Below are 24,029 nucleotides of genomic sequence, written 5' to 3'. Positions count from 1 at the left end.
TCTCTATAACTTTTGTTTACTGTATTATAATTTTTATATGATGTGAACTTTAAAACACATACAAAAAAATAGAGATAACACACATACATAAAAACCACTTTTTATTGCCCAGCTTCAACAACTATCAGCTCATGCCTAATCCCTCTCCTCAGTTCTTCTACTTTATTTATTCCCAACTTCTGAGTGTGTTGAAGAAATCCCATGCATTGTATCATTTAATCAGTAAATATTTCAATATGTATCTTTAAAAGACAAAGACTTTTCCCTTTTAATATAATCTCCAAACTAATAATTTATAGTATAAGATGGAGCCTTTTAAAATTTTATGTAATTTTAATCTTCTTTATGATTTCAGCTTTTGTTATTTTAAGAAAAAATTTCCTTATGTTATGAATTTATAAAAATTCACTTATTTTACTATAAGATTTTGATCCATAGCCTTTGTAGAAAGTTTTGAACATACAGATAAATTAAAGAGTCAAACCTCATAACTCATATGTATCACTTTTAATCTTGTATGTGTATGATATATCCTGAAAAAGTTTAAAATTTATTTTAAAAAATTAAACCATATTATTTTTAAACTTAATAATTTATTTCAAATGTCATTCCATGTTGATAAACATTGACTGTGACATTATTTTCTAAAGGTGCATAATATTCTGTTGAAAAACTATAACATTATTTTAGTCAATGCCATAATGCTAGGTATTTAGATAGAATGATATCTTTTGACAATGTATAATAAATCATATATTAATTAAATATTCAATCCCTGTGGTATGTCAGGGAGCTTCCCAGATGGCTCAGTGATAAAAGAATCCACCATCAATGCAAGAGACACAGGAAATGAGAGTTCAATCCCTGAGTCAGGAAGATCCCCTGGAGGAGGAAATGGCAACCCGCTCCAATACTCTTGTCTGGGAAATCCCATTGACAGAGGTGTGTGGTGGGCTACAAAGAGTTGACGTGGCTGAGTGACTGAGCTCAAGCACAAGCGTGGTATGCCAGACACTATATTTGAGACTGAAGAAACAATGGCGAGAAAACACATACACACATGCACACACACACACACAATGCAGCTTTCTGTCTGGTATATGGCTTAATGTAATCATGAACATTTTTGTTCAGATATTTTTGCACTTTTTAAATTGTTTCTTTTAGGTACACTTTTCAATTTATTTTTTTATTGAAGGATAGTTGCTCTACAGAAGTGTGTTGTTTTCTGTCAGACCTCAACCTGAATCAGCCATAGGTATATCCCCTCCCTTTTGAACTTCTCTCCTGTCTCCCTCCCATCCCACCCCTCTAGGTTGCTACAGAGCCCCTGTATGAGTTTCTTAGCCATACAGCAAATTCCTGTTGGCGATCTATTTTACATAGAGTAATATAAGTTTCCTTGTTACTCTTTCCATACATCTCACCTTCTCCTCCCCTCTCCCCATGTCCACAGGTCTATTCTCTATGTCTGTTTCTCCATTGCTGCCCTGTAAGTAAATTCTTCAGTACCATTTTTCTAGATTCCATATATATGCATTAGAATACAATATTTATCTTTCTCTTTCTGACTTACTTCACTTTGTGTAACAGGTTCTAGGTTCAACCACCTCATTAGAACTGACTCAAAGGTGTTCCTTTTTATGGCTGAGTAATATTCCATTGTGTATATGTACCACAACTTCTTTATCCATTCGTCTGTTGATGGACATCTAGGTTGCTTCCATGTTCTAGCTATTGTAAATAGTGCTGCAATGAACAATGCCTTTTTAAAAATGAAAAATGCTTTGAAAAATTGATTTTTATAGATACTGTTACATTCTCTTACACAATTATAATGACATTTTACATTTCCTCTTGCACTATCTCAGTGTCAATACCAAGTATCATTGCTCTTTTCAATCTTTGGTAATCTGATAAATGAAAAATAATTTATCACTGTTTATTTAGTATTTCACTTATTATTAGTGAGAGTAGCTACTTACTCATATGTATATGTTGAATCTTTGTATTTTTCTTTTGTGGGTTACCTGTTCATGTTCTTTGCATATTTTTTTCTCATTGAGATGTCTGTTTTCTCATCTTTTACAGTTTTGTTTTTTAAATTTAAATACTTAATGCATTGCAGCAAATGGTTGAGTAGAGATCATATGTGTAAAAAACTTTTGACTAAGTAAAATGATTATAAGTCTTTATATTTGAAGTCTATCTACAATAATATCCACCCAATTTGAATACTTTCCTAATTTGCTCAGTAGTGTCTGCATAAATAGTCTCACACTGGAGGACTTAGTTTAAGGCACCACTCTGGGAATAGGTCAAATGCTTATTTAGAGGTAAATATAAAAAAATTTTAGTACGTTGAAAGACAGAAGAAATGGACCTTCAGTGGTTGTGGAATTGTTAATGATTTATAGAGTCTTCTGGTTCAAAAATGGCAGTGATAAAAAGTCATTGCTATCTGCCAGTTACAAGATTATACAAAGTGATGTTGAGAACTTGGAATAATTCTTAATGTCAGTTTAACAAGAGTCATCACTGCAATTAGCACCCTTGTGGACAATCTCAAGAGAAAAGCTAAGGATTGAGTGATTGTGGAGTACAAAATACATTTTCACCTATGAGACAAATTGGTATGGAAACATAGACTTCCTTAGATTAGACTCTCTAGTTGGTAAATGGAGAGCTGATTTCAGTTTCTAGGGCCATTAATCTCTTACCTTTTATGGGTAGTAAATTATCTTTAAATTAAAACAAACAAAGAGTATACCTGTCAGACCATGTGTCAGAATAAACACAAGCTGCCATCAAGTTGTAATTAGGACCTTTAACCTGATCTACTTAAATGGCTTTGACAAGTAGAGGACCATAAAGCCAATTTTCATTTTCAAGGAGGAAAATAGCTTTTAATCAAGAATTTGAAAAAAAAAAAAAAATGACCTACTTTCAAATTTTTTCTACAAACAGTGTATCACATTGAATTTCTTTAACCACAACATTTTTATGCACTGAATGATATCTTTTATGCTTATGTCACTTTTGGTGTTGCTTTGGTTTATATTTTTGTTCTAATGTCTCATATTCGAGAGTAGTAGTTAGAAAATGAAAGCCCTCTCACTCTTTGGTTTTCAGCACATGTGGGATCCGTCACACCACATTTTAAATCATATGTTATCAATTTGTATGAGCACTGTCTTGAAATTGTTCTGCTTGTCCCCTTCCCAGCATGCCCTGGTGGAAGCCCCTACCCAGCCTGCTCTAGTGGAACTCCTTCCCCAGCATGCTTTTGTGGAAAAGGGCCTTCCTTTAACTGCTAACCAAGGGGAAGCCACCAACCGTAAAACTGTTAGCATGGAGGAGTGGACACATTTTAGCTATTGTAGAAAACCTACTAGATTTTATTATTGTGGTTGTTCTGACCATTTGCATGGGTTAGGGGGAGGGCATTTTCATTTTTCCTGTGCTGTCATTTTTAAAAAGTGAGAAAATAAAGGTTATGGTAGGGCATCCGTTAAGACCGTTTATGCAGCACGTGGTAAGATAGAAAACCTGTCTTAAACCTGAGTCACATAACACAAAATTCCTGAAGCACTCTGGCCGCAGATACAGTTGGATATAGGGATCAAATGATTTCACTAAGATTTTGTTTCTCTTTCTGAGACTTTTATCCTCTTTCAGCTGTTTTCACAGGCAGCCTCTATCCTATTTCCTTTCAAACTCTCTGCCTTTTATCTGACAAGACTGGCTTAGTTCAGATGGCCATTACTGAATCAACATGGTCTTTAGGGAATTAGTTGGATGAACCTGGTCCTTGGGCTTCAGTTGCAGAATCAGAGGGGTGAAGTCTCTTCCAGTCCACAAGGAACTGAAGTAGGGGATAGGAGAATATCCAAATAAATGGTTGTAGGAGGAAAGGAGAATAGATGTTGTGGAGGCCAACATGACACTGTCTAGGGGTGTAGATTTTTCCACTGTTGGGTTCTTGTTCTTTTGCACTTTGGATGATCCCCAGACAAACAGACATAGCTATAAGAATGAATTTAGACCGGTTTCCTTCTCCCAAATCTAGAAAGGAGTCGGAGTTATAGTGGCAGTGCTAAGGGGGTGAATCTAAGAGACATGAACATCTAGAAAGCATCTCACATGTATTGATGATGTTGTCTAGATCACCTTAATATCCACCAACTCTGTAAAATTTTTCATGTCCAATAACTTTGGTAGAGTATTTCACTTTCCTGAAAGAGTACTGAAACAATCTTATTGAATTGTTTGAATATTACTATTTTGTAGAACCACCTTCAATCAATTAGCTATCCTAGGAAAGCTATATATTTTTTGTCCATGTATCAATATTCAAGGAGGATAAAATTTATGAATGAGTGTGGTTCTTTCATTCCTTGAAGAATACCCAGTTGTAAGTATAGGACTACTTTGGAAACCATTGAAACCATTATACACCTTATGAAGGGCTTCCCAGGTGGTGCAGTGGTAAAGAATCCGCCTGCCAATGCAGGAGACACAAGAGACAAGGGTTCCATCCCTGGGTCAGGAAGATCCCCTGTAGTAGGAAATGACAACCCACTGCACTGTCCTTGCCTGGAAAATTCCATAGACATAGGAGCCTGGCAGGCTACAGTCCGTGGGGTCGCAAAGAGTCAGAACACAAACAGGATACACTTTATGGGAGAGATACCAAAAAGATTGGCTGTATCCTCTCTAAAATATCAATAGGAGACCATTAAGATTTCTCAGTCCCTTACAAAATGAGGAATCACTTTCCAGAAAATAAGTGACTTCTTGTCACTTATGTAGGCATTTCACCCTACATAAAATGCTTCCAATAGCTTCTGATTTCCAAAGTTAATCCTTTTTAAACACTTACTTAATCCTTCTGATTACGTCAAGAAGAAAGTCACAGTCTGGTGTTAATGTATCTTTAACACCTAACAGTCACTAATACCCCTTTTAACAGAGAATAAGCAAGCTTTCAGTAAACAACTGAATCTCTGATGAACCTGGGGCTGGGTTTGATAAGCCTCATTAAGAGAATAGGAGTCATCTGAACTGATGCTAAAGAACACTGTAGATATTTGCAGTGGGGACTTCACAAATCCATGGTGTTTGCCACGTTAGTTTACTGAAAAAGTAGTGCATATATGGAACTTTACATCATGAAAACCTAAAATAGGTTTGAACATATAATAGGCTTCAAGAAAGGTGAATCTAAATTCACAAATGTCAGGAAAATATCACTAAACTTTTGAGTTTCATACGATAGAAGGCTACTATCACATGACGTGCCCCTTTATACTCCTAGAAGAGACGGAACATGGGATGGACCGTGGTTCAGAACCACTAGACTAACTTGTGCTTCTAAGTAAAGTCCTTTATTTCTTTGAAAAGACCTCTTTTAAATTGCAGATGATGCTGTTCTGGGGAAAGGTGTCCCTAAAGAGACAGTAGCGTAAGTGCCCATGTTAGTACTATTTTACTGTGTGCACAGGCTAAATATAATGCAGATTGAACTAATCTAAAGTTCAACATCTGTTTCATTCAAAGTGGAACATTTGAAATTCAATGCCAAGAAGGACTTTCAAACCCGGCTTTATTCTGCACAACTAATTGCAATAGTCAGTTTCCAGTTTTTGAGTCTATAAAGCCCTTTAGCTAGCCCCAATTAAAGTCCCATAAAGTAGCATTACAATTTGATGAATGTTTTATAGGCTTCATTATATTTTTACAAAGAATTGTTGTATATAATTTTATAAATTTTTGAATTTAATAATTTGAATATCAGTAATATATTGAATACTATGGTTAAGAACCTATACTTTGGAGCTGGACAGACTTTTGATAGAATTTCTCATCTGCTACTGAGTGACTTTGGGCAAGTTATTTACTCTCTAAGTTCCAGATTCTTTTTACTATAAAATAGGGATATGGATAATATCTGTCACATAGGTAGCAAAAGTAAACTGCTTGTTGGGTGTATTGAGCAAAATAATTTAAGTACTCTCTTACACAATACCTGGCAAAGTTAGGGGTCAAACATATTAAATGTAATGAATAATCATCCTAGTAGCAGCTTTATTCAGTGCTGACGTTTGATTTAATAGCTTTGTTTTTAGAACACAATTATTCAGGTTAAATGCATGTTTAAGAAGTACCTCTTGATGTTTTCAAATGTGCAAATGTTTGCACAATGAAAATGAGAGTAAAAAAAGTAAAAGTAAGAAGTTTTACATTTTTTCTGAAATTTTTGATTTTCCAACACTCATAACACTGGCTGTATGAAATATATCCAGCTTTGTCTTTATTTACTTGAATTTTCTCATCATCTTTTTTTTTTCCATTTATTTTTATTAGTTGGAGACTAATTACTTTACAGTATTGTAGTGGTTTTTGCCATACATTGACATGAATCAGCCATGGATTTACATGTGTTCCCCATCCTGATCCCCCCCTCCCACCTCCCTCCCCATCCCATCCCTTTGGGTCTTCCCAGTGCACCAGCCCCCGAGCATTTGTCTCATGCATCCAACCTGGGCTGGTGATCTTTTTCACACTTGATAGTATACATGTTTCAATGCTATTCTCTCAGATCATCCCACCCTCACCTTCTCCCATAGAGTCCAAAAGTCTATTCTTTACATCTGTGTCTCTTTTTCTGTCCTGCATATAGCATTATCATTACCATCTTTTTAAATTCCTTAGTATACTATATTGGTGTTTATCTTTCTGGCTTACTTCACTCTGTATAATGAGCTCCAGTTTCACCCATCTCATTCGAACTGATTCAAATGTATTCTTTTTAATGGCTGAGTAATATTCCACTGTGTATATGTACCACAGCTTTCTTATCCATTCGTCTGCTGATGGCATCTAGGTTGCTTCCATGTCCTGGCTATTATAAACAGTGCTGCGATGAACATTGGGGTACACGTGTCTCTTTCAGATCTGGTTTCCTTGGTGTGTATGCCCAGGAGTGGGATTGCTGGGTCACATGGCAGTTCTATTTCCAGTTTTTTAAGGAATCTCCACATTGTTCTCCATAGCGGCTGTACTAGTTTGCATTCCCACCAACAGTGTAAGAGGGTTTCCTTTTCTCCACACCCTCTCCAGCATTTATTGCTTGTAGACTTTTGGATAGCAGCCATCCTGACTGGCGTGTAATGGTACCTCATTGTGGTTTTGATTTGCATTTCTCTGATAATGAGTGATGTTAAGCATCTTTTCATGTTTGTCAGCCATTTGTATTTCTTCTTTAGAGAAACGTCTGTTTAGTTCTTTGGCCCATTTTTTGATTGGGTCATTTATTTTTCTGGAATTGAGCTGCAGGAGTTGCTTGTATATTTTTGAGATTAATCCTTTGTCTGTTTCTTCATTTGCTATTATTTTCTCCCATTCTGAAGTCATCATCTTCTTTGGCTACCTCTGCCCTGGGCTGTGTTCCCCTGCCTACTCCCCTGAGAGGATGGAATGTTTAGAACTGGAGGGCAGGAGCTCAGGGCTCCTCTCTAGGATGTCCTTACCAACTCTGCCCCCTTTTACAAGGAGGAAACTGAAGCCCAGAGTGGATTGGTATTTACACAAGTTCAACTGAGTCAGAATTTAAACTTTGCTTCTCACACTCATTCCTTTGCACTATACTGATTTTCAAAACTGATAATACTCAACAATTTTTTGGGCCAAATCACTGTGGCCCATTTAAGAATGGTCATTAAGAAAATGACTTTGAAGAAAAAAGCTGTAAATGATGAAGGAATAGAAACATGTTTTGGTTTTCTAGAATCAGTTGATTTTTTTGTAAGCCATGTTCCTAAGATCATATTTGGAACATATTGCACATAGAGCAAAGATATCACTGCTGACAAAGATCTGTATAGTCAAAGCTATGCTTTTGACAGTAGTCATGTACTGATTTGAGAGTTGGATCATAAATAAGCCTGGGTGCCAAAGAATTGATGCTTTCGAACTGTGGTGTTGGAGAAGACTTTTGAAAGTCCCTTGGACTGCAAGGAAATCAAACCAGTCAATCCTTACTTCATTGGAAGGACTGAAGCTGAGGTTCCAATACTTTGTCCACCTGTTGTGAAGAGCCGACTCATTGGAAAAAACCCTGGTGCTGGGAAAGATTGAGGGGAGGAGGAAAGGATGCAGAGGATGAGATGGTTTGATAGTATCACTGAGTCAATGGACACGAATTTGAGCAAACTCCAGGAGACAGTGAAGGACAGGGAAGTGTGGCGTGCTGTAGTCCATGGGGCTGCAGAGTCAGACATGACTTAGTGACTGAACAACCCACAGACACAATGATTATATATGTATGTAAATATTTATTTACTATTTTCTTGATTATTATCAGTATAGTAGTAATTAATAGCAACTAGTAACCAAATATAAATAATATTATTAACTCAATATTTACATTAATCATTATATATTTTACTGTTACTTAGAATATTCTTTTCTAGCTAAAGAGTTGTTGTGATGTTACCAAAGGGTGTACCATTTTTATGAAATTTCCCAGCAATATTGAGAAAAAAATTTTCTTTTTAAGATGGTATACTAAACCTTGAGAAAAAGAAAAAACAGTTCACGCTACAAAGTGTGTGGAGAAAAGTCCTGCTCTGTAATTCTGTGTATGATGCTAGGATTAGGCAAGCAGCTGATGGATGGCTTGATCAGCCAGGGGCTAACCTGAAAACTGCCGACTTCCTGGATGTGAGCCAAAGATTGCCCTTGGGGTTGAGATAAGCCAGTTAATCTCCTGACTGAAACAGCTAGTCTAGACGTTGAATTGCTCTGGCACAGTACTTGTCAGGGATCTTGTGGACTGCCTACATGCTAATTTCACCCACTGCGTAGTCCTGGGCTTGCAAGGGTATTTGGGGCAAGGGTATGGTAGAGTTGCTATGAGTTGACATATTCAGCTGCCAGGAGAAGGTTATACAAGGTGGAGTGCTGGTTTGCCTGAATTTTTCTTAGATCAGTTCCCAGTCACCAGTGGAGAGGAAACAGCTGCATAATAGGTCTAGCTTGTTTTTATTCATGCGTAAGGATGTAATAAGGAATCCGTAAGCTGGTATTAGCTGTTTCTGATCCTCTGAGAGGTTCTTCTGGCTGTGAGGATCCTTAAAAGTTGTTGAGAGAGTCATTTGGGACTGGCGTATGCTGATGAGTGAACTGCAAGGCATATACAAAATGAAAAGAAGACTTTCTAGAGAGCCAGCAAGAAATAAAGGTGGTCTTTGGATACAGAGCAGAAATTTGACACAGATGTTACCATTATCTGATCTTTTAATATAAGAAATGCTAAAATAGATTAAGCAGCAAAATATGTGTTACACAGGCTTCAAAGTTTTCAGAGCAACCATCTTCAGCCTAGAAAGAACTGAAGACTTCAACCTACATTTTGGACTTGCTTTGTTTTAATATTTGTACCATATCTTATTCAGCATTGAATCCCTACTTCATTTGTTTTGGGCTAAAAAGATGAACAAAATCAGTTATTTCCTTTAATGACTTTACATTCCAGTAAAGGAGAAAGTGACAAAGAAAGTGAAGTGTTAGTCAGTCGTGTCCAATTCTTTGCAACCCTATGGACTGTAGACTGCCAGGCTCTTCTGTCCATGGGTTTCTCCAGGCAAGAATACTGGAGTGGGTAGCCATTCCCTTCCCCAGGGGATCTTCCTGACCCAGGGATGGAACCTGAGTCTCATATTGTGGGCAGATTCTTTACCATTAAAGGTGGTCACACCAAATAAGAAAAGAATATCACCAAGAAAAAGATGAACATCCATCATTACACAATGGTTTGGAGATTGAGATTGTACCTGAAATGACTGAGGATTTGGACCCATTTAGAAATCTGTCTTCCTTCATTTTTTCCACCTTACTCTCCACATTCATATTCTCATATGCATCTGCACCTATAGCTATTATTTATGTTCTACAGATACCAAAGGGTTTCTCTGTACCCTGTTCTCACCCATGCTCCACTAGCCAGATGCATAGTGAACTTTTTTTTTAAATGTCCAATAGGAACTTTCACCAGAATCCATTCTTCTGTTATCTTTGGATGTGATCCACTTGAGTTGGCTGTACCATATATCACCCTGGCATCAATCTAAGCTCTTGAAGTCCTCAAATTCCTTCATTTCTCTCAACTCCACATATAACTCACCTCTAAATTTAATTGCTTCTACCCCATCTTGCCTGAAGAACTATGGACGGAGGTTTAGAAAATTGTACAGGAGGCTGTGATCAAAACCATCCCCAAGAAAAAGAAATGCAAAAAAGGCAAAATGATTGTCTGAGGAGGCCTTACAAATACTTGAGAAAAAGAAGGGAAGCTCAAGGCAAAGGAGAAAAGGAAAGATATTTCTATCTAAATGCAGAGTTCTGATGAATAGCAAGGAGAGATGAGATAGCCTTCCTAAGTGATTAATGCAAAAAATAGAGGAAAACAATAGAATGGGAAATGCTAGATATCTCTTCAAGAAAATCAGAGATACCAAGGGAACATTTCATGCATAGATGGTTTCAATAAAGGACAGAAAGAGTATGGACCTAACAGAAGCAGAGGATATTAAGAGGAGGTGGCAAGAATACACAGAAGAACTATACAAAAAAAGATCTTCATGACCCAGATAACCACAATAGTATGATCACTCACCTAGAGCCAGGTATCTTGGAGTGTGAAGTCAAGTGGGCCTTAGAAAGCATCACTACAAATAAAGTTAGTGGAGGTGATGGAATTCCAGTTGACCTATTTCAAGTTCTAAAAGATGATGCTGTGAAAGTGCTGCACTCAGTATGCCAGCAAATTTGGAAAACTCAGCAGTAGCCACAGGACTGGAAAAGGTCAGTTTTCATCCTAATCCCAAAGAAAGGCAATGCCAAAGAATTTTCAAACTGCTGCACGATTGCACTCATTTCACACTAGCAAAGTAATGTTGAAAAATCTCCAAGCTAGGCTTCAACAGTACATGAACTGAGAACTTCCAGATGTTCTAGCTGGATTTAGAAAAGGCAGAGGAACCAGAGATCAAATTGCCGGCATCCATTGGATATAGAAAAAGGAAGAGAGTTCCAGAAAGGCATCTACTTCTGCTTCATTGACTACGCTAGAGCCTTTGACTGTGTGGATCACAACAAACTGTGGAAAATTCTTCAAGAGATGAGAATACTAGACCACCTGACCTGCCTCCTGAGAAATCTGTATGCAGGTCAAGAAGCAACAGTTAGAACCGGACATGGAACAACGGACTGTTTCCAAATTGGGAAAGGAATACCTTAAGGCTGTATGTTGTCACCCTGTTTATTTAACTTATATGCAGAATATATCATGCAAAATGCCAGGCTGGATGAAGCAAAAGCTGAAATCAAGATTGCCGGGAGAAATATCAATAACCTCAGATATGCAGATAATACCACCCTTATGGCAGAAAGTGAAGAGGAACTACAGAGCCTCTTGATGAAAGTGAAAGAGGAGAGTGAAAAAGCTGGCTTAAAACTCAACATTGAAAAACTGAATATCATGGCGTCTGGTTCCATCATTTCATGGCAAATAGATGGGAAAACAATGGAAACAGTGACAGACTTTATTTTCTTGCTTCCCTGGTGGCTCAGAAGGTAAAGCGTCTGCCTGCAATGCAGGAGACCTGGGTTCAATCCCTGGGTCAGGAAGATCCCCTGGGGAAGAAAATGGCAACCCACTCCAGTACGCTTGCCTGGAAAAGTCCACAGACTGATGAGCCTGGTAGGCTATATAGTCCATGGGGTGGCAAAGGGACAGACAACGACTGAGCAACTTCACTTTCACTTATTTTCTTGGGCTCCAAAATCACTGCAGATGGTGACTTCTGCCATGAATTTAGAAGATGCTTGCTCCTTGGAAGAAAAGCTATGACCAATCTAGACACCATATTACAAAGCAGAGACTTTGCCAACAAAGGTCCATCTGGTCAAAGCTATGGTTTTTCCAGTAGTCATGTATGGATGAGAGGGTTGGACCATAAAGAAAGCTGAGTGGCAAAGAATTGATGCTTTTGAACTGTGGTGTTGGAGAAGACTCTTGAGAGTCCCTTGGACTGCGAGCAGATACAACAGTCAATTCTAAGGAAAATCAGTCCTGAATATTCATTGGAAGGACTGATGCTGAAGCTCCAACACTTTGTCCACATGATGTGAAGAATTGACTCATTTGAAAAGACCCTGATGCTGGGAAAGATCGAGGGCAGGAGGAGAAGGAGACAACAGAGGATGAGATGGTTGGATGGCATCACCTACATGATGGGTGTGAGTTTGAGCAATCTCCAGGAGTTGGCAATGGACAGGGAAGCCTGGTGTGCTGCAGCCCACGGGGTTGCAAAGAGTTGGACATGACTGAGCGACTGAACTGAACTGACCCCTGTTTTGACACCTCCTCTCTTACAGGTTGGGTTCTTTGGGATGTAGATTCTGCTTTGAATCAGTATCTGTGGAAGAAAAGGGAAGGAAGTAGGATTGGGCAGAAGGGGGAAGCTGAGCTGTGAGGCAGGCCCTATAACGTAGGCCACAAGGATCTTGGGAACTATAATGGCTTCTGAGTTGTTCCACGTTGTATAGAAATGGCAAAGGCTTCATCTTTAAAGAGGTTCTGGGCTGTACATTTCTATTTCTGTTACCCTGCCTTTCTGTTTCCTTATCAGTCACCTTATTTTAGGTTTTCAGAACTTTCTGTTTGAACTTTTCTGGAAATTTTCTAATTATTCCCATTTCTCTCTTCTATATATCCTCTGATTAAATATAAAACAAATTCACATCACTCTACTGCTTACAATCCTCCCATAACTTCTCATCACTTGCAGGATAAAGTCCTGATTTCATAGCATTACTTACAAGGAACTTTATGATTTCAGACCTGTCTGCTTTTTCAGACTAATTGCTTCCAACCACTCCTGGACCAACCCTGAATGCTAGCAATGTGGAACTCCCTGCAGTTCCCAAAATGTATTGCCGTCTTTTTTAGGTCTCTGTCCTTCTATTCATCTACCTAGAAAGTCCTTTTCTCACCTTATTTGTCTACTAAACTCATCTTAACCATTCTTCAAGAGTCAATTCAAATTTGTTTTTTTAAAATGCCTCCCCCACTTCTAGACAAAATCAAGCACTTTCATTTCTGTAGGCTCTTGTCATGAGCTGAGTTATTTGTTTTTTATTTGTCTCAAACTTTATGATGCAAAAACCTAAGGGGCCAATAACATGTGTTTGTGCATGTATCTTATATAAATTTATCTTATATTCCCTGTGCTTAGCACAATTTCCGGCTCAAGCTGTATCTTTCAGAGTAAGAAAGAAAAGGAAAAGGGAGGAAGGAAGGAAGCCCTATCTATACTAATTATAAAGTACATTCTAATCAGCATCTGTAATTACTTCATTAAGGTGTTCAGGAGCTCTGTATTGAATTACTTTGCAAATGTAGAAACAAAGATTTTGTGAAATTTATTCTTAATATACTTTGCTTTCTTTTTTTTTTTTTGTCTTTCTGTATTATCTTTTTTTCTGATTTTTTATTTTTAGTTGAAGGATAATTGCTTTACAGTATTGCATTGGTTTCTACCAAACATCGACGTGGGTAAACCTACGGCTGATTCATGTTGATGTTTGGTATACTTTGGTTTCAACAGAATTTTTGCATCTCTGTGAAAAAAATCACATGTTCATAGTTAGAAACCACAACTGTTTGATCACTGGTAAAATGGACCTGCCTGGTAGGGCTCAGAACTGAGAAGGGGGTGAGCTCCCGGGAGAAGTGCTGGCAGTAGCTATTCAGAGGCCTTTGGAACAATTAGGCAGTCAGTGTGAGACTGACCCACAAATAGGCAAGATATGCACATATCAGCAGGTGACTAGGATATTGAGGAGGGAGCAGACAAAGGCTGTTTTATGACTGCTGGTGGCAAAGAAGGAGTGATGCAGGCAGATATAATGAAGGCTTCTTCCAGGAGATCCAGCCATAAATAATGGACACCCAGTCACATCAACTGGTATTTCGAGGCAGTTGACAACCCTTGGAAGGCCTGAACGTCAAAAGTGCTGGCTTTTTAGGTATCAGGACTGAAGCAGAGAGTAAAGCAGAAAATTAGCATGGAGATCCAGGATATTAGGATAGGGCTATGTGGCAGAGGCTTGGCCACTGAGGACAAAGTAAGAACTCATTATGGAAAGTAGACACAGCCTCATTGCAGTGCGGGCAGGAAAACTGACTCCATGTGGAGGGACTAAATGTGGCCTTTGTTGTCTCCTCAGGTCCGGGTATGGGAGCTGTTTGGCAAAAGCCAGAATCTATAGCTTGTGAAAATGACCCTCAATACTCGAGTGAGAACGGACAACAAATCAAACTGCATTTTAGTCCGGATCCTGGGAACCTATAGTGTCAAAAGTTTCTTCCACTAGTAAAGATGAATTATCAAGAAATACCACAAGGTCTAGTTAAGTTTATTTTGTGACTGCACTGAAAACAAATTCCTCAAATAGCCCCATCCTTACTGTGCTCTGACCTGTATATTTTGTACAGTTCAGAAGAGTGAAGAGAGAAACAGTGGTGGGGAGAATGTGTTTTAAAAATACATGTTGAACCTGTTCCCCAAAGCCAAGCTTAGGGTGAGAAAAGCACTGCAAGAGCGTAGAAGGGCCCAGACTGACTTCTAAAGAAGGAAGAAAAGCATCCTTTGTCCAAAAGGAAAGGAAACATAGTGATGTGGCGACGCTGTTTTATGTTCAAACTAGGGCATCACTAGCCGACTGCATTGCTAATGGTCAGGACCGGCGGGGAGCAGGGTGATGAAGGGCAAGTCCCCTCCATGTGCGCTCTCCCACTGAGGACCAAGTAACCACAGAGAGGTGGTGCTGTCAGGAAGAGTGGATGCAAGAGATCACGTCTGGGGTGGGCAGGGGGAGGGGAATAACAGGCACAGAGAATGACCCCCTGGGCCTTTGTGTAGTAGAGTGTTTCTATTTGTCTTCTTGGACAGAAAGCGTTCCCTTTGTAAAAATTGAAGTATAGTTGATTTACAGTGTTGTGTTAGTTTCTGCTGTGCAGCAAAGTGATTCAGTTATACATACCTATATATTGTTTTCTTTTTCATATGCTTTTCCATTACAGTTTGTTGCAGGGTATGGAATATAGTTTCTTGTTGTTTACCCATCCTGTGTATACTAGTTTGCATCTGCTAATCCCGATCTCCCAAACTTTCCCTCCCCCCCACAGCAACCATAAGTCTCTTCTCGATGTCTGTGTATCTGTTTCTGTTTCATAGATAGGTTCATATATATCATATTATAGATACCACATATATGTGATATCATATGGTATTTATCTTTCTGTCTGACTTATTTCATTTAGTATGATAATCTCTAGATCCACCCTGCCAATGGCGTTGTTCATTCTTTTTTATGGCTGAGTAATAATCCATTATATATATATGTGTGCCTGTGTGTGTGTGTATGCCACATCTTCTTAAACCAATTTTCTGTTGATGAGCACCTGAGTTGTTTCCATGTATCGGCTTTTTAAGTAGTGCTGCTGCTATAAACATAGGGATGCATGTATCTTTTTGAATTATAGTTTCATCTGCATGTAAGGGGCTTCCCTGGTGGCTCAGATGGTAAAGAATCCGCCTTGGGACTTCCCTGGTGGTCCTGTGGTTAAGACTCTGAGCTTCTAGTGCAGGGGGCTCGAGTTTGATCCCTGGTCAGGGAACTAGATCCCACATGCCACAGAGTACGGCTAAAAAAAATTTAAAATGCTTTAAACAAAAAAATCCGCCTGCAATCAGAAGACCTGGGTTCAATCCATGAATCAGGAAGATCCTCTGGAGAGGGAGTGGTAACCCACACCAGTATTCTCGCCTGGGAAATCTCATGGACAGAGGAGCCTGGCAGGCTACAGTCCATGGAGTCGCAAAAAGTCAGACACAATTGAATGACTAAAAACACACACTGGATATATGAGTGGGATTGCTGGATGATATGTAACTCTATTTTTAGTTTTTAAGGAACCTCCATACTGTTTTCCGTAGTGGCTGTACCAGTTTACATTCCTGCCAGTGGTGTAGTAGGGTTCCTTTTTCACCCCACCCTGTCATTTGTTATTTTGTAGACTTCTTCATAATGGCCATTCTGACCATTGTGAGGTGGTGCTTCATTGTAGTTTGATTTGCACCTAGGATATAAATTATTAGTGCAGTTTATGAGATGGCTTTGAGGTGTGTTGATTCTGCTGAACTAGCTTGCCCAGAACTCCCTCTTTAGTTTACTTCTAGTTCAGGAAGGCTTCAAGGGGGTTGCTTTCACAAGACCTGTAGAGTGGAAGAGAGACAGCAGCCATTTTGTAGCAAACACACACACACACACACACACACCCCTTCCTCTACACATTTGGGCAAGTACTAGTTTAGTTGCTTCAGTGAAGAAGTTTTTTAGATGTAATTAAAATCCCAAATAAGTTGATTTTGAGTTAATCAAAAGGGATAATAGCCTGGGTGGACCTGACCTAATCAGGCTCAAGTCCTCTAAAGAGAAAATAGGCCATTGTATTCCAGGTAGCAGCAGATAGGAAGGAAAACCATAATCTACATTTGTGTCCTTGGAATGAAACACCAAGTGTGCCTACAATTGCCCTCCCTTTCCTCTGATCTTTTTTTCCAGTTTCTGACTCCCTGAAGCAGGTGCCCATGTTCTGCTCTGTGGTGAGGGGCCCTCAGTTCTGCAGCATACCCTTGTCACCAACATCAGAGGCAAGAATAGACATGTTTTAGTCTCTTCTTTTGGGGGCTCAGCCTTTTATGATCTTCAGTTCTGCCTGGCTGTGCACTTTGGGCTCCAGTAGGTGATGTGGTTACTGCCTGGCAGAGACTACTGAGCCAGGATTCCCCTGTATTAAACATATACACATACACACAGGTGCATGTATGTATGTATAGATATTTTATTTCGGGATGTATGCTGCTGCTGCTAAGTCACTTCAGTTGTGTCCGACTCTGTGCGACCCCAGAAATGGCAGCCCACCAGGCTCCGCCGTCCCTGGGATTCTCCAGGCAAGAACACTGGAGTGGGTTGCCATTTCCTTCTCCAGCACATGAAAGTGAAAAGTGAAAGTGAAGTCGCTCAGTCATGTCCGACTCTTAGCAACCTCATGGACTGCAACCTACCAGGCTCCTCCGTCCATGGGATTTTCCAGGCAAGAGTACTGGAGTGGGGTGCCATTGCCTTCTCTGTTCTGGATGTATATACATGTATCAAACCCTGAAGTAGGAAATGGCAGCCCACTCCCGTTTTCTTGCCTGGAAAGTTCCACAGACAGAGGGGCCTGCTGGGTTTTACAGTCCATGGGGTCACAATGAGTTGGACATGACTAAGCATGAGCACATATATGTATAATTATTTATGTAAGGATGTATATATAAGTAAATACAAAAGTATAAAGTACATATATATTCTGGTTGAATCTTGATTGACACAATACCTTCTCTTACCTTATTTTTGTATATCACTTTATAGTTTACTATCTCTGCATATTTTATTGTATTACTATTACAGCATAGATGGAAATAGTGGTGCCCAGAGACACTAAATGACCCAATCCATGCCACACAGCCAGCAGGTGGCCTAATCAAGATGTGAATTAAAGCGCATGCTCCCTTACCTGACTACCCACCTTGTAACAGCAATGTGTTTGCAGGAAAAAAAGCTTGTAAAGTGCAAGAAAGCTTTTTTGGAGGGATGGGTGAAAAAACATACTGTAATGTGGGTTAAAATAACTTCTCTCTTTACTAATAGATTCCAAAAATTATATAGAATTTCATATTTGAGTATTGAGGTTTGTGGTTAATTCCCAGTACTTATGAAGAAATGAGAGGAAAAAAAAATACCACAGATTATTTAGCAAAGTGTTTGATATTTACAATTATTATGCTTCTTGAGGTGAAAGTGGAGTGGGCATGGAGTTCTGGGTGAGGACAGCTCTTCTAGAAGGGACAGATATAGAAAGTCAGCAAATAGAACAGTAGGCCTTCTATGTTCTCTCACGTATTGCTTGCATATCACAGTTCTAATGTAAATTAATCAATAGTAGGTCTCATGTCCCAGCCTGGCCATTCTCTAAGAATATTTAATCTCTAGATTAATAGAAATTATGTATAGACAAATATTTTTCCCCCATGGAGCAATAATAGAAATAGAATACAGGAATAAAGGGACAATTTTGGAAACAATAGTTATTTTTAAATTGAAGGGGGGACTTCTCTGGCAGTCAAGTAATTAAGACTGTGTACTTCCACTGCAATTCCTGGTTGGGGATCTAAGATGCCACATGCCACTTTTGGTGTAGCCAAAAATAGATAGATAGATATATTAGATAAATAGATATACTGAAGGGGGAAAGATGAACAAAGATACGCTTGGCATCAAGTATCACTATTTAACACTTAGTTGTTTTTCTTCCCACCTTCTTGCAAACTCAGAAAGCCATAGCCCATGCAGAGTGGAAATATATTGCAATACACTCCCTCCTGCCATGGTGAGTGGTGTGAGGAGGCCCATGTGGGGGCAGCATCTGACTTAAACTGGGCCAAGGAAGGCCCTCCCCCAGGACATCTTATGCCTGCCCCTAAGGGCCATTTCTAACCACATGGTGAAGCCCTGGAGGTGTGTTGATAGTGGTTTGCACCGAGAGGGGAGAGAGTCTGCAGTAGGAGCGCATAGAGCTGCCCTGGAGAGAGGTGAAGGAAAAGAGCCAGTGAAGAGGGGAGCCTGGCAGTTCCAGTGGGTGGTTCCAGCTGTCACTGAAGGCCTGTCCCACCCGGGGAGAGCTAGTATTTTGGAATATTATAAACTTCATTTCAAAGAACAACTAAAGAGCCCTGGGGAACAGGTCTTTCTGTCTCTCCCCTTTTGCATTCCAAGATATGAAGTTTGGAGTCAGAATTATGTCCACTCAGAGGTCAGGTCAGGACTTGCGCCTATGTTGCCTGAAGAGATTTAGGTGAAATGGGACAGTCCTGGTGGTCAACCCTGATGCACAATGGGTGAGACCACAGAACTGGCAGCAAGCACGTGTACTTGGTGAAAAAGGTCAGCATGTCTTGTTTTGAAACAGAAGGGCAAAAATTGCGGTGGGGGGGGGGGGGACACTTATGGAAGAAGGAAGTATTTGTGAAATTTTTCAATGCCCCCTGTTATCTTGTAGTTGTGCAACTTGGGTTGAATTTGAATCAGTAAACTCTCAGAGGGCATCCGTAAGCATTTAGACAAGGGTAGTTAATTTGCAGCAGATACTAGCTTTTGTGCAAAGGCAGAAAGATGTACTGTAACATATGATGCAGATCACTTTAGAGTAATTGAACCATGGCTTTTGCATGCTTTCCATCCTAAGCTTATCTCTATCTGAAGCCTGTAGAAAGTCTTTTCCCATTTACATAACAGGGCAAGAGATTATTACAACTAAAATTAGATCCACAAATTGCTATGCATAGTGCTTTGTAGCATAATCAAATTATGATAAAATAGCCTTTATTTCTTTATGGCTATATAATATAGTTAGGTTCTTCAGTTATTTGTTTAGAAGTTAAGGAGTGACAGTACCATCTTATTATATTAAAGCATTGCTGATTTTTAGCCAAATTGACAACTTGCTTGATTGTTTTTTAGAGATGCTTGTTTGAAGAATGGCAAGGATCCTGATAAGGTCTAATTTGTTTTTCTTCCCATGCCCCTGTCCCTGCCTTTTTAAAAAATGTGGGCCACTGCGCCTGAGTCCTTCCTGCTCACCCTTATCACTTAACCTGATAATACCATCCTGAGAGAGTGGTTCCTGTTCATTTGATATGACCAGATAAAGGCAAAAGCCTTGTGCTTTCCCAGCTCTGGAGAATCTTTCGCTGTTTTCTCTCAGATTCTGAATAACGAAAACCACAAAAACCTTGGCCTTAGTTAAACTCTTTATTGTAAGGATATAAGAGGGGGAGGAAAACATCCAAACTGTTGAGGAAAGAAACGAGGAAGTGGGGAAGATAGGAACATGGAAATTAAGACTAATAGAACAAAACTAACAGAACAAGAAAAGAGGAAATATACCATAAGAATATGGCTATGAAGGAAAAGGATGAGAGACTGGGGAAATACCACTCGATGGAAGTTTATAGCATGGCATAGCAGCAGATTTCCATGCCTGAAAGTATGGCTCTGAGAGCTTGTCCATGGCTTTCACCCCATCCTTTATTACCATTAATGCTAAAGATAGCGGGAGCTGCAGAGGTGGCATTTTCTTCTAATTTAATTTTCAGTTACTGAACTCAGTTACCGACTCTTCAGAGCCTGAGGGAGGATGAGCCTTTGTTAAAGCCAAGGCCGTTAACTTTCACTTTTCTCTTCAACCTCATTAGATTTCCCAAGCTTTCTTTCTAGTCCTAAAGCACTGCTGCACTGTGGCTAAACTATGTAAAATAATGTGGGTGTTTTTTTTTTGGTGAAAAGCAGCACCTGCAAAAAGGTCACACAAATTTCAACTTCGATTGTATCCAGTGACGTCACCAAATGAAATCCTAGTGCAGAAAACGCGAGTAATAGGGTATTAAATTGGTCACAGGCTTCGTGGAAGTCACAGCCTGCGACTTGGTCCATGGCCTCCTGCAGTGCAGTGATGAACCAGAAAGGCTTCTTGTCTGGTGGGCCCTTCATACATGTGCCCGGTGGGGAGCACCGCGACACACATGTTAGCTTCACTAAGGTGGGATTTGAAAGGGGGCTGCTAACCTGTGTCAGTCAACCGCGGGCATCAGAATTCTGACTTAATCAATGCAGATAACCCATTTCCCCTATATGGAGAGATTCTTTACAAAAATGGCATTTTTTGATTTCTTGAGAATGACTAAACTCTGGGATAAGAACTATGGTTGGCTCCGACCAATAATGCAAATGATCTAGAAAAGTTATATAAGGACCCTGTGATGTGTCTCTGCTTCTGGGTCTTCCAGGTCTGTGTTGTCTGTGGGACCCTGGTTTAGTGACCTTGTCCTAAATGGGCAGGCAAACCAGGAAGGTGTTACTGCCTCAGGACTCAGGTGCTCACAGTCGCTGTGCCTCTGCTCTTTTTTTAAATTAATTAAAATTTTAATTGAAGGATAATTGCCTTATAGAATTTTGTTTTCTGTCAAACCTCAGCATGAATCAGTCATGGGTATACATATGTCCCCTCCCTTCTGAACACCCCTCCTGTCTCCCTCCCCATCCCACTGCCTCTGGTCTTTGTGACAGCTGTCCTCTTTCCTTCCATGCTGTATTCTGTCCTTGATGTGAGATAGAAACATTTAAAAGCCATTTACATGGGACAGGTCCCTCCTTTGAAGGGTGTACCTCTAATTGGATTCACCATTTGCTCCTTGGGTGGCCCTGCCCTTGTAGCACCGCTGAACCTCCTCCAGGCAGCAGACACTTGAGGTGTGCACATCACTTCTTGTTCTCTGTCACAAAGAGTCGCTTTATGTGAGCTACCAGCTGCATAAGAAACATTCCCAAGGATATATAATGATACAGAAGTTACTAAAGAAAAACTTGGCTCAGATGGTAGCAAAAACATTTTATATTTTATTATTCTTAATTAAGAAGATGAGATAAAATCACATATATTTGATAGTAGAAAAATATCCCATATTTTGCTTGGGTTTGTCCTGGAGGAGTATTTTACAAACTTAAAAAACATATTTAGTATGAAATATAGTTTATATCATTATGCATTTATTGCAAAGTTACACTCTTCTTATTAAGAAACTATGTGTTCTGATTGCTTCTATTCTATCCCAACTATTTATTTCATTAAAAAATGCTAGTTAGCTTTCTGCCCGTGGACGCCACCGAGAAAGCATCGTTGAAGACTTCCCCGCCTCCACTGCCGTCATGTCTAAATCAGAGTCTCCCAAAGAGCCCGAACAGCTGCGGAAACTCTTCATCGGAGGATTGAGCTTTGAAACAACTGATGAGAGTCTGAGGAGCCATTTTGAGCAATGGGGAACGCTCACAGACTGTGTGGTAATGAGGGATCCAAACACCAAGCGCTCCAGAGGCTTCGGGTTTGTCACATACGCCACGGTGGAGGAGGTGGATGCGGCCATGAATGCAAGGCCACACAAGGTGGACGGAAGAGTTGTGGAACCAAAGAGGGCCGTGTCAAGAGAAGATTCTCAAAGACCTGGTGCCCACTTAACTGTGAAAAAGATTTTTGTTGGTGGCATTAAAGAAGACACTGAAGAACATCACCTGAGAGATTATTTTGAACAGTATGGAAAAATTGAAGTAATTGAAATCATGACTGATCGAGGCAGTGGCAAAAAGAGAGGCTTTGCTTTTGTAACCTTTGATGACCATGACTCTGTAGACAAAATTGTCATTCAGAAATACCACACTGTGAATGGCCACAACTGTGAAGTGAGAAAAGCCCTGTCTAAGCAAGAGATGGCTAGTGCTTCATCCAGCCAGAGAGGTCGAAGTGGTTCTGGAAACTTTGGTGGTGGTCGTGGAGGTGGTTTTGGTGGGAATGACAACTTTGGTCGTGGAGGAAACTTCAGTGGTCGAGGTGGCTTTGGTGGCAGCCGTGGTGGTGGCGGATATGGTGGCAGTGGGGATGGATATAATGGATTTGGTAATGACGGTGGTTATGGAGGAGGCGGCCCTGGTTACTCTGGAGGAAGCAGAGGCTATGGAAGTGGTGGACAGGGTTATGGAAACCAGGGCAGTGGCTATGGCGGGAGTGGCAGCTATGACAGCTATAACAACGGTGGAGGCGGAGGCGGCTTTGGCGGTGGTAGTGGAAGCAATTTTGGAGGTGGCGGAAGCTACAATGATTTTGGCAGTTACAACAATCAATCTTCAAATTTTGGACCCATGAAAGGAGGAAACTTTGGAGGCAGAAGTTCTGGCCCCTATGGTGGTGGAGGCCAATACTTTGCCAAACCACGAAACCAAGGTGGCTATGGTGGTTCCAGCAGCAGCAGTAGCTATGGCAGTGGCAGAAGGTTTTAATTACTGCCAGGAAACAAAGCTTAGCAGGAGAGGAGAGCCAGAGAAGTGACAGGGAAGCTACAGGTTACAACAGATTTGTGAACTCAGCCAAGCACAGTGGTGGCAGGGCCTAGCTGCTACAAAGAAGACATGTTTTAGACAATACTCATGTGTATGGGCAAAAAACTCGAGGACTGTACTTGTGACTAATTGTATAACAGGTTATTTTAGTTTCTGTTCTGTGGAAAGTGTAAAGCATTCCAACAAAGGGTTTTAATGTAGATTTTTTTTTTTGCACCCATGCTGTTGATTGCTAAATGTAAATAGTCTGATCATGACGCTGAATAAATGTCTTTTTTTTTTTTTTTAATGTGCTGTGTAAAGTTAGTCTACTCTGAAGCCATTTTGGTAAACTACCCCAACAGTGTGAAGTTAGAATTCCTTCAGGGTGATGCCAGGTTCCATTTGAAATTTATTTACAACTTGCTTGGTGGAGAAGCTGTTGTCTTCAGAACCTTGGTGTAGTTGAACTGACAGTTACTGTGTTGTGACCTGGAGTTCACCATTTAAAGGGTCACCCATGCAAAGTCATGGAGGTTTTTTTTTTTTTTTTTGTTATTAATGATTGTTGGCACATCCTATGCAATATATCTAAATTGAATTATGGTACCAGATAAAAGTTATAGATGGGAATGAAGCTTGTGTATCATCCATTATCATGTGTAATCAATAAAAGATTTAATACCCTCTTGAAAAAAAAAAAATGCTAGTTACAAGCCACTCATTTATTTCATTGCTCACCAATGGGCAGTGACACCTAGTTTATAAATGACTATTATAATTTTGAGAAACATTTGCACAAAAGATAAGAAAAATTCAACCTAGTGGAAATTATGTAGTAGACTTAGATGTCTAAATTCTAAACACACAGTTTTGTTCTTAAGTATTGAATTTAATTGCTGATTATTATTTTCCAAGATATTGGTGAT

The 24,029-nt window shown here is 39.7% G+C and overlaps 1 protein-coding gene across 2 annotated transcripts; it reads left to right on the top strand.

Annotated features, from left to right (window-relative positions):
• The first annotated feature begins 21,880 nt into the window (after window positions 1–21,880).
• Window positions 21,881–23,804, top strand: LOC122700587 (heterogeneous nuclear ribonucleoprotein A1-like). Of its 2 annotated transcripts, XM_043913563.1 has the most exons (2): window positions 21,881–22,690; window positions 22,850–23,804. In XM_043913563.1, the coding sequence occupies exons 1-2, from the start codon at window positions 21,940–21,942 to the stop codon at window positions 23,059–23,061; spliced, it is 963 nt and encodes a 320-aa protein (XP_043769498.1). In that variant the 5' UTR covers window positions 21,881–21,939; the 3' UTR covers window positions 23,062–23,804. The 2 variants fall into 2 exon arrangements, with proteins under 2 accessions (XP_043769498.1, XP_043769497.1); XM_043913562.1 differs by having other exon boundaries at window positions 21,881–23,804.
• The last annotated feature ends 225 nt before the right edge of the window (window positions 23,805–24,029 follow it).

This window comes from Cervus elaphus, chromosome 9 (assembly GCF_910594005.1).
Source record: "Cervus elaphus chromosome 9, mCerEla1.1, whole genome shotgun sequence".
Classification (NCBI taxonomy): Eukaryota; Metazoa; Chordata; class Mammalia; order Artiodactyla; family Cervidae; genus Cervus; species Cervus elaphus.
Note: the sequence above shows the minus strand (reverse complement) of the source record. Positions and strands in the feature narration are given on the sequence as shown.

What these genes read in the sequence shown, in the direction of transcription:
- LOC122700587 (XM_043913562.1), top strand. Translation starts at nt 21,940, where the DNA reads ATGTCTAAATCAGAGTCTCCCAAAGAGCCCGAACAGCTGCGGAAACTC.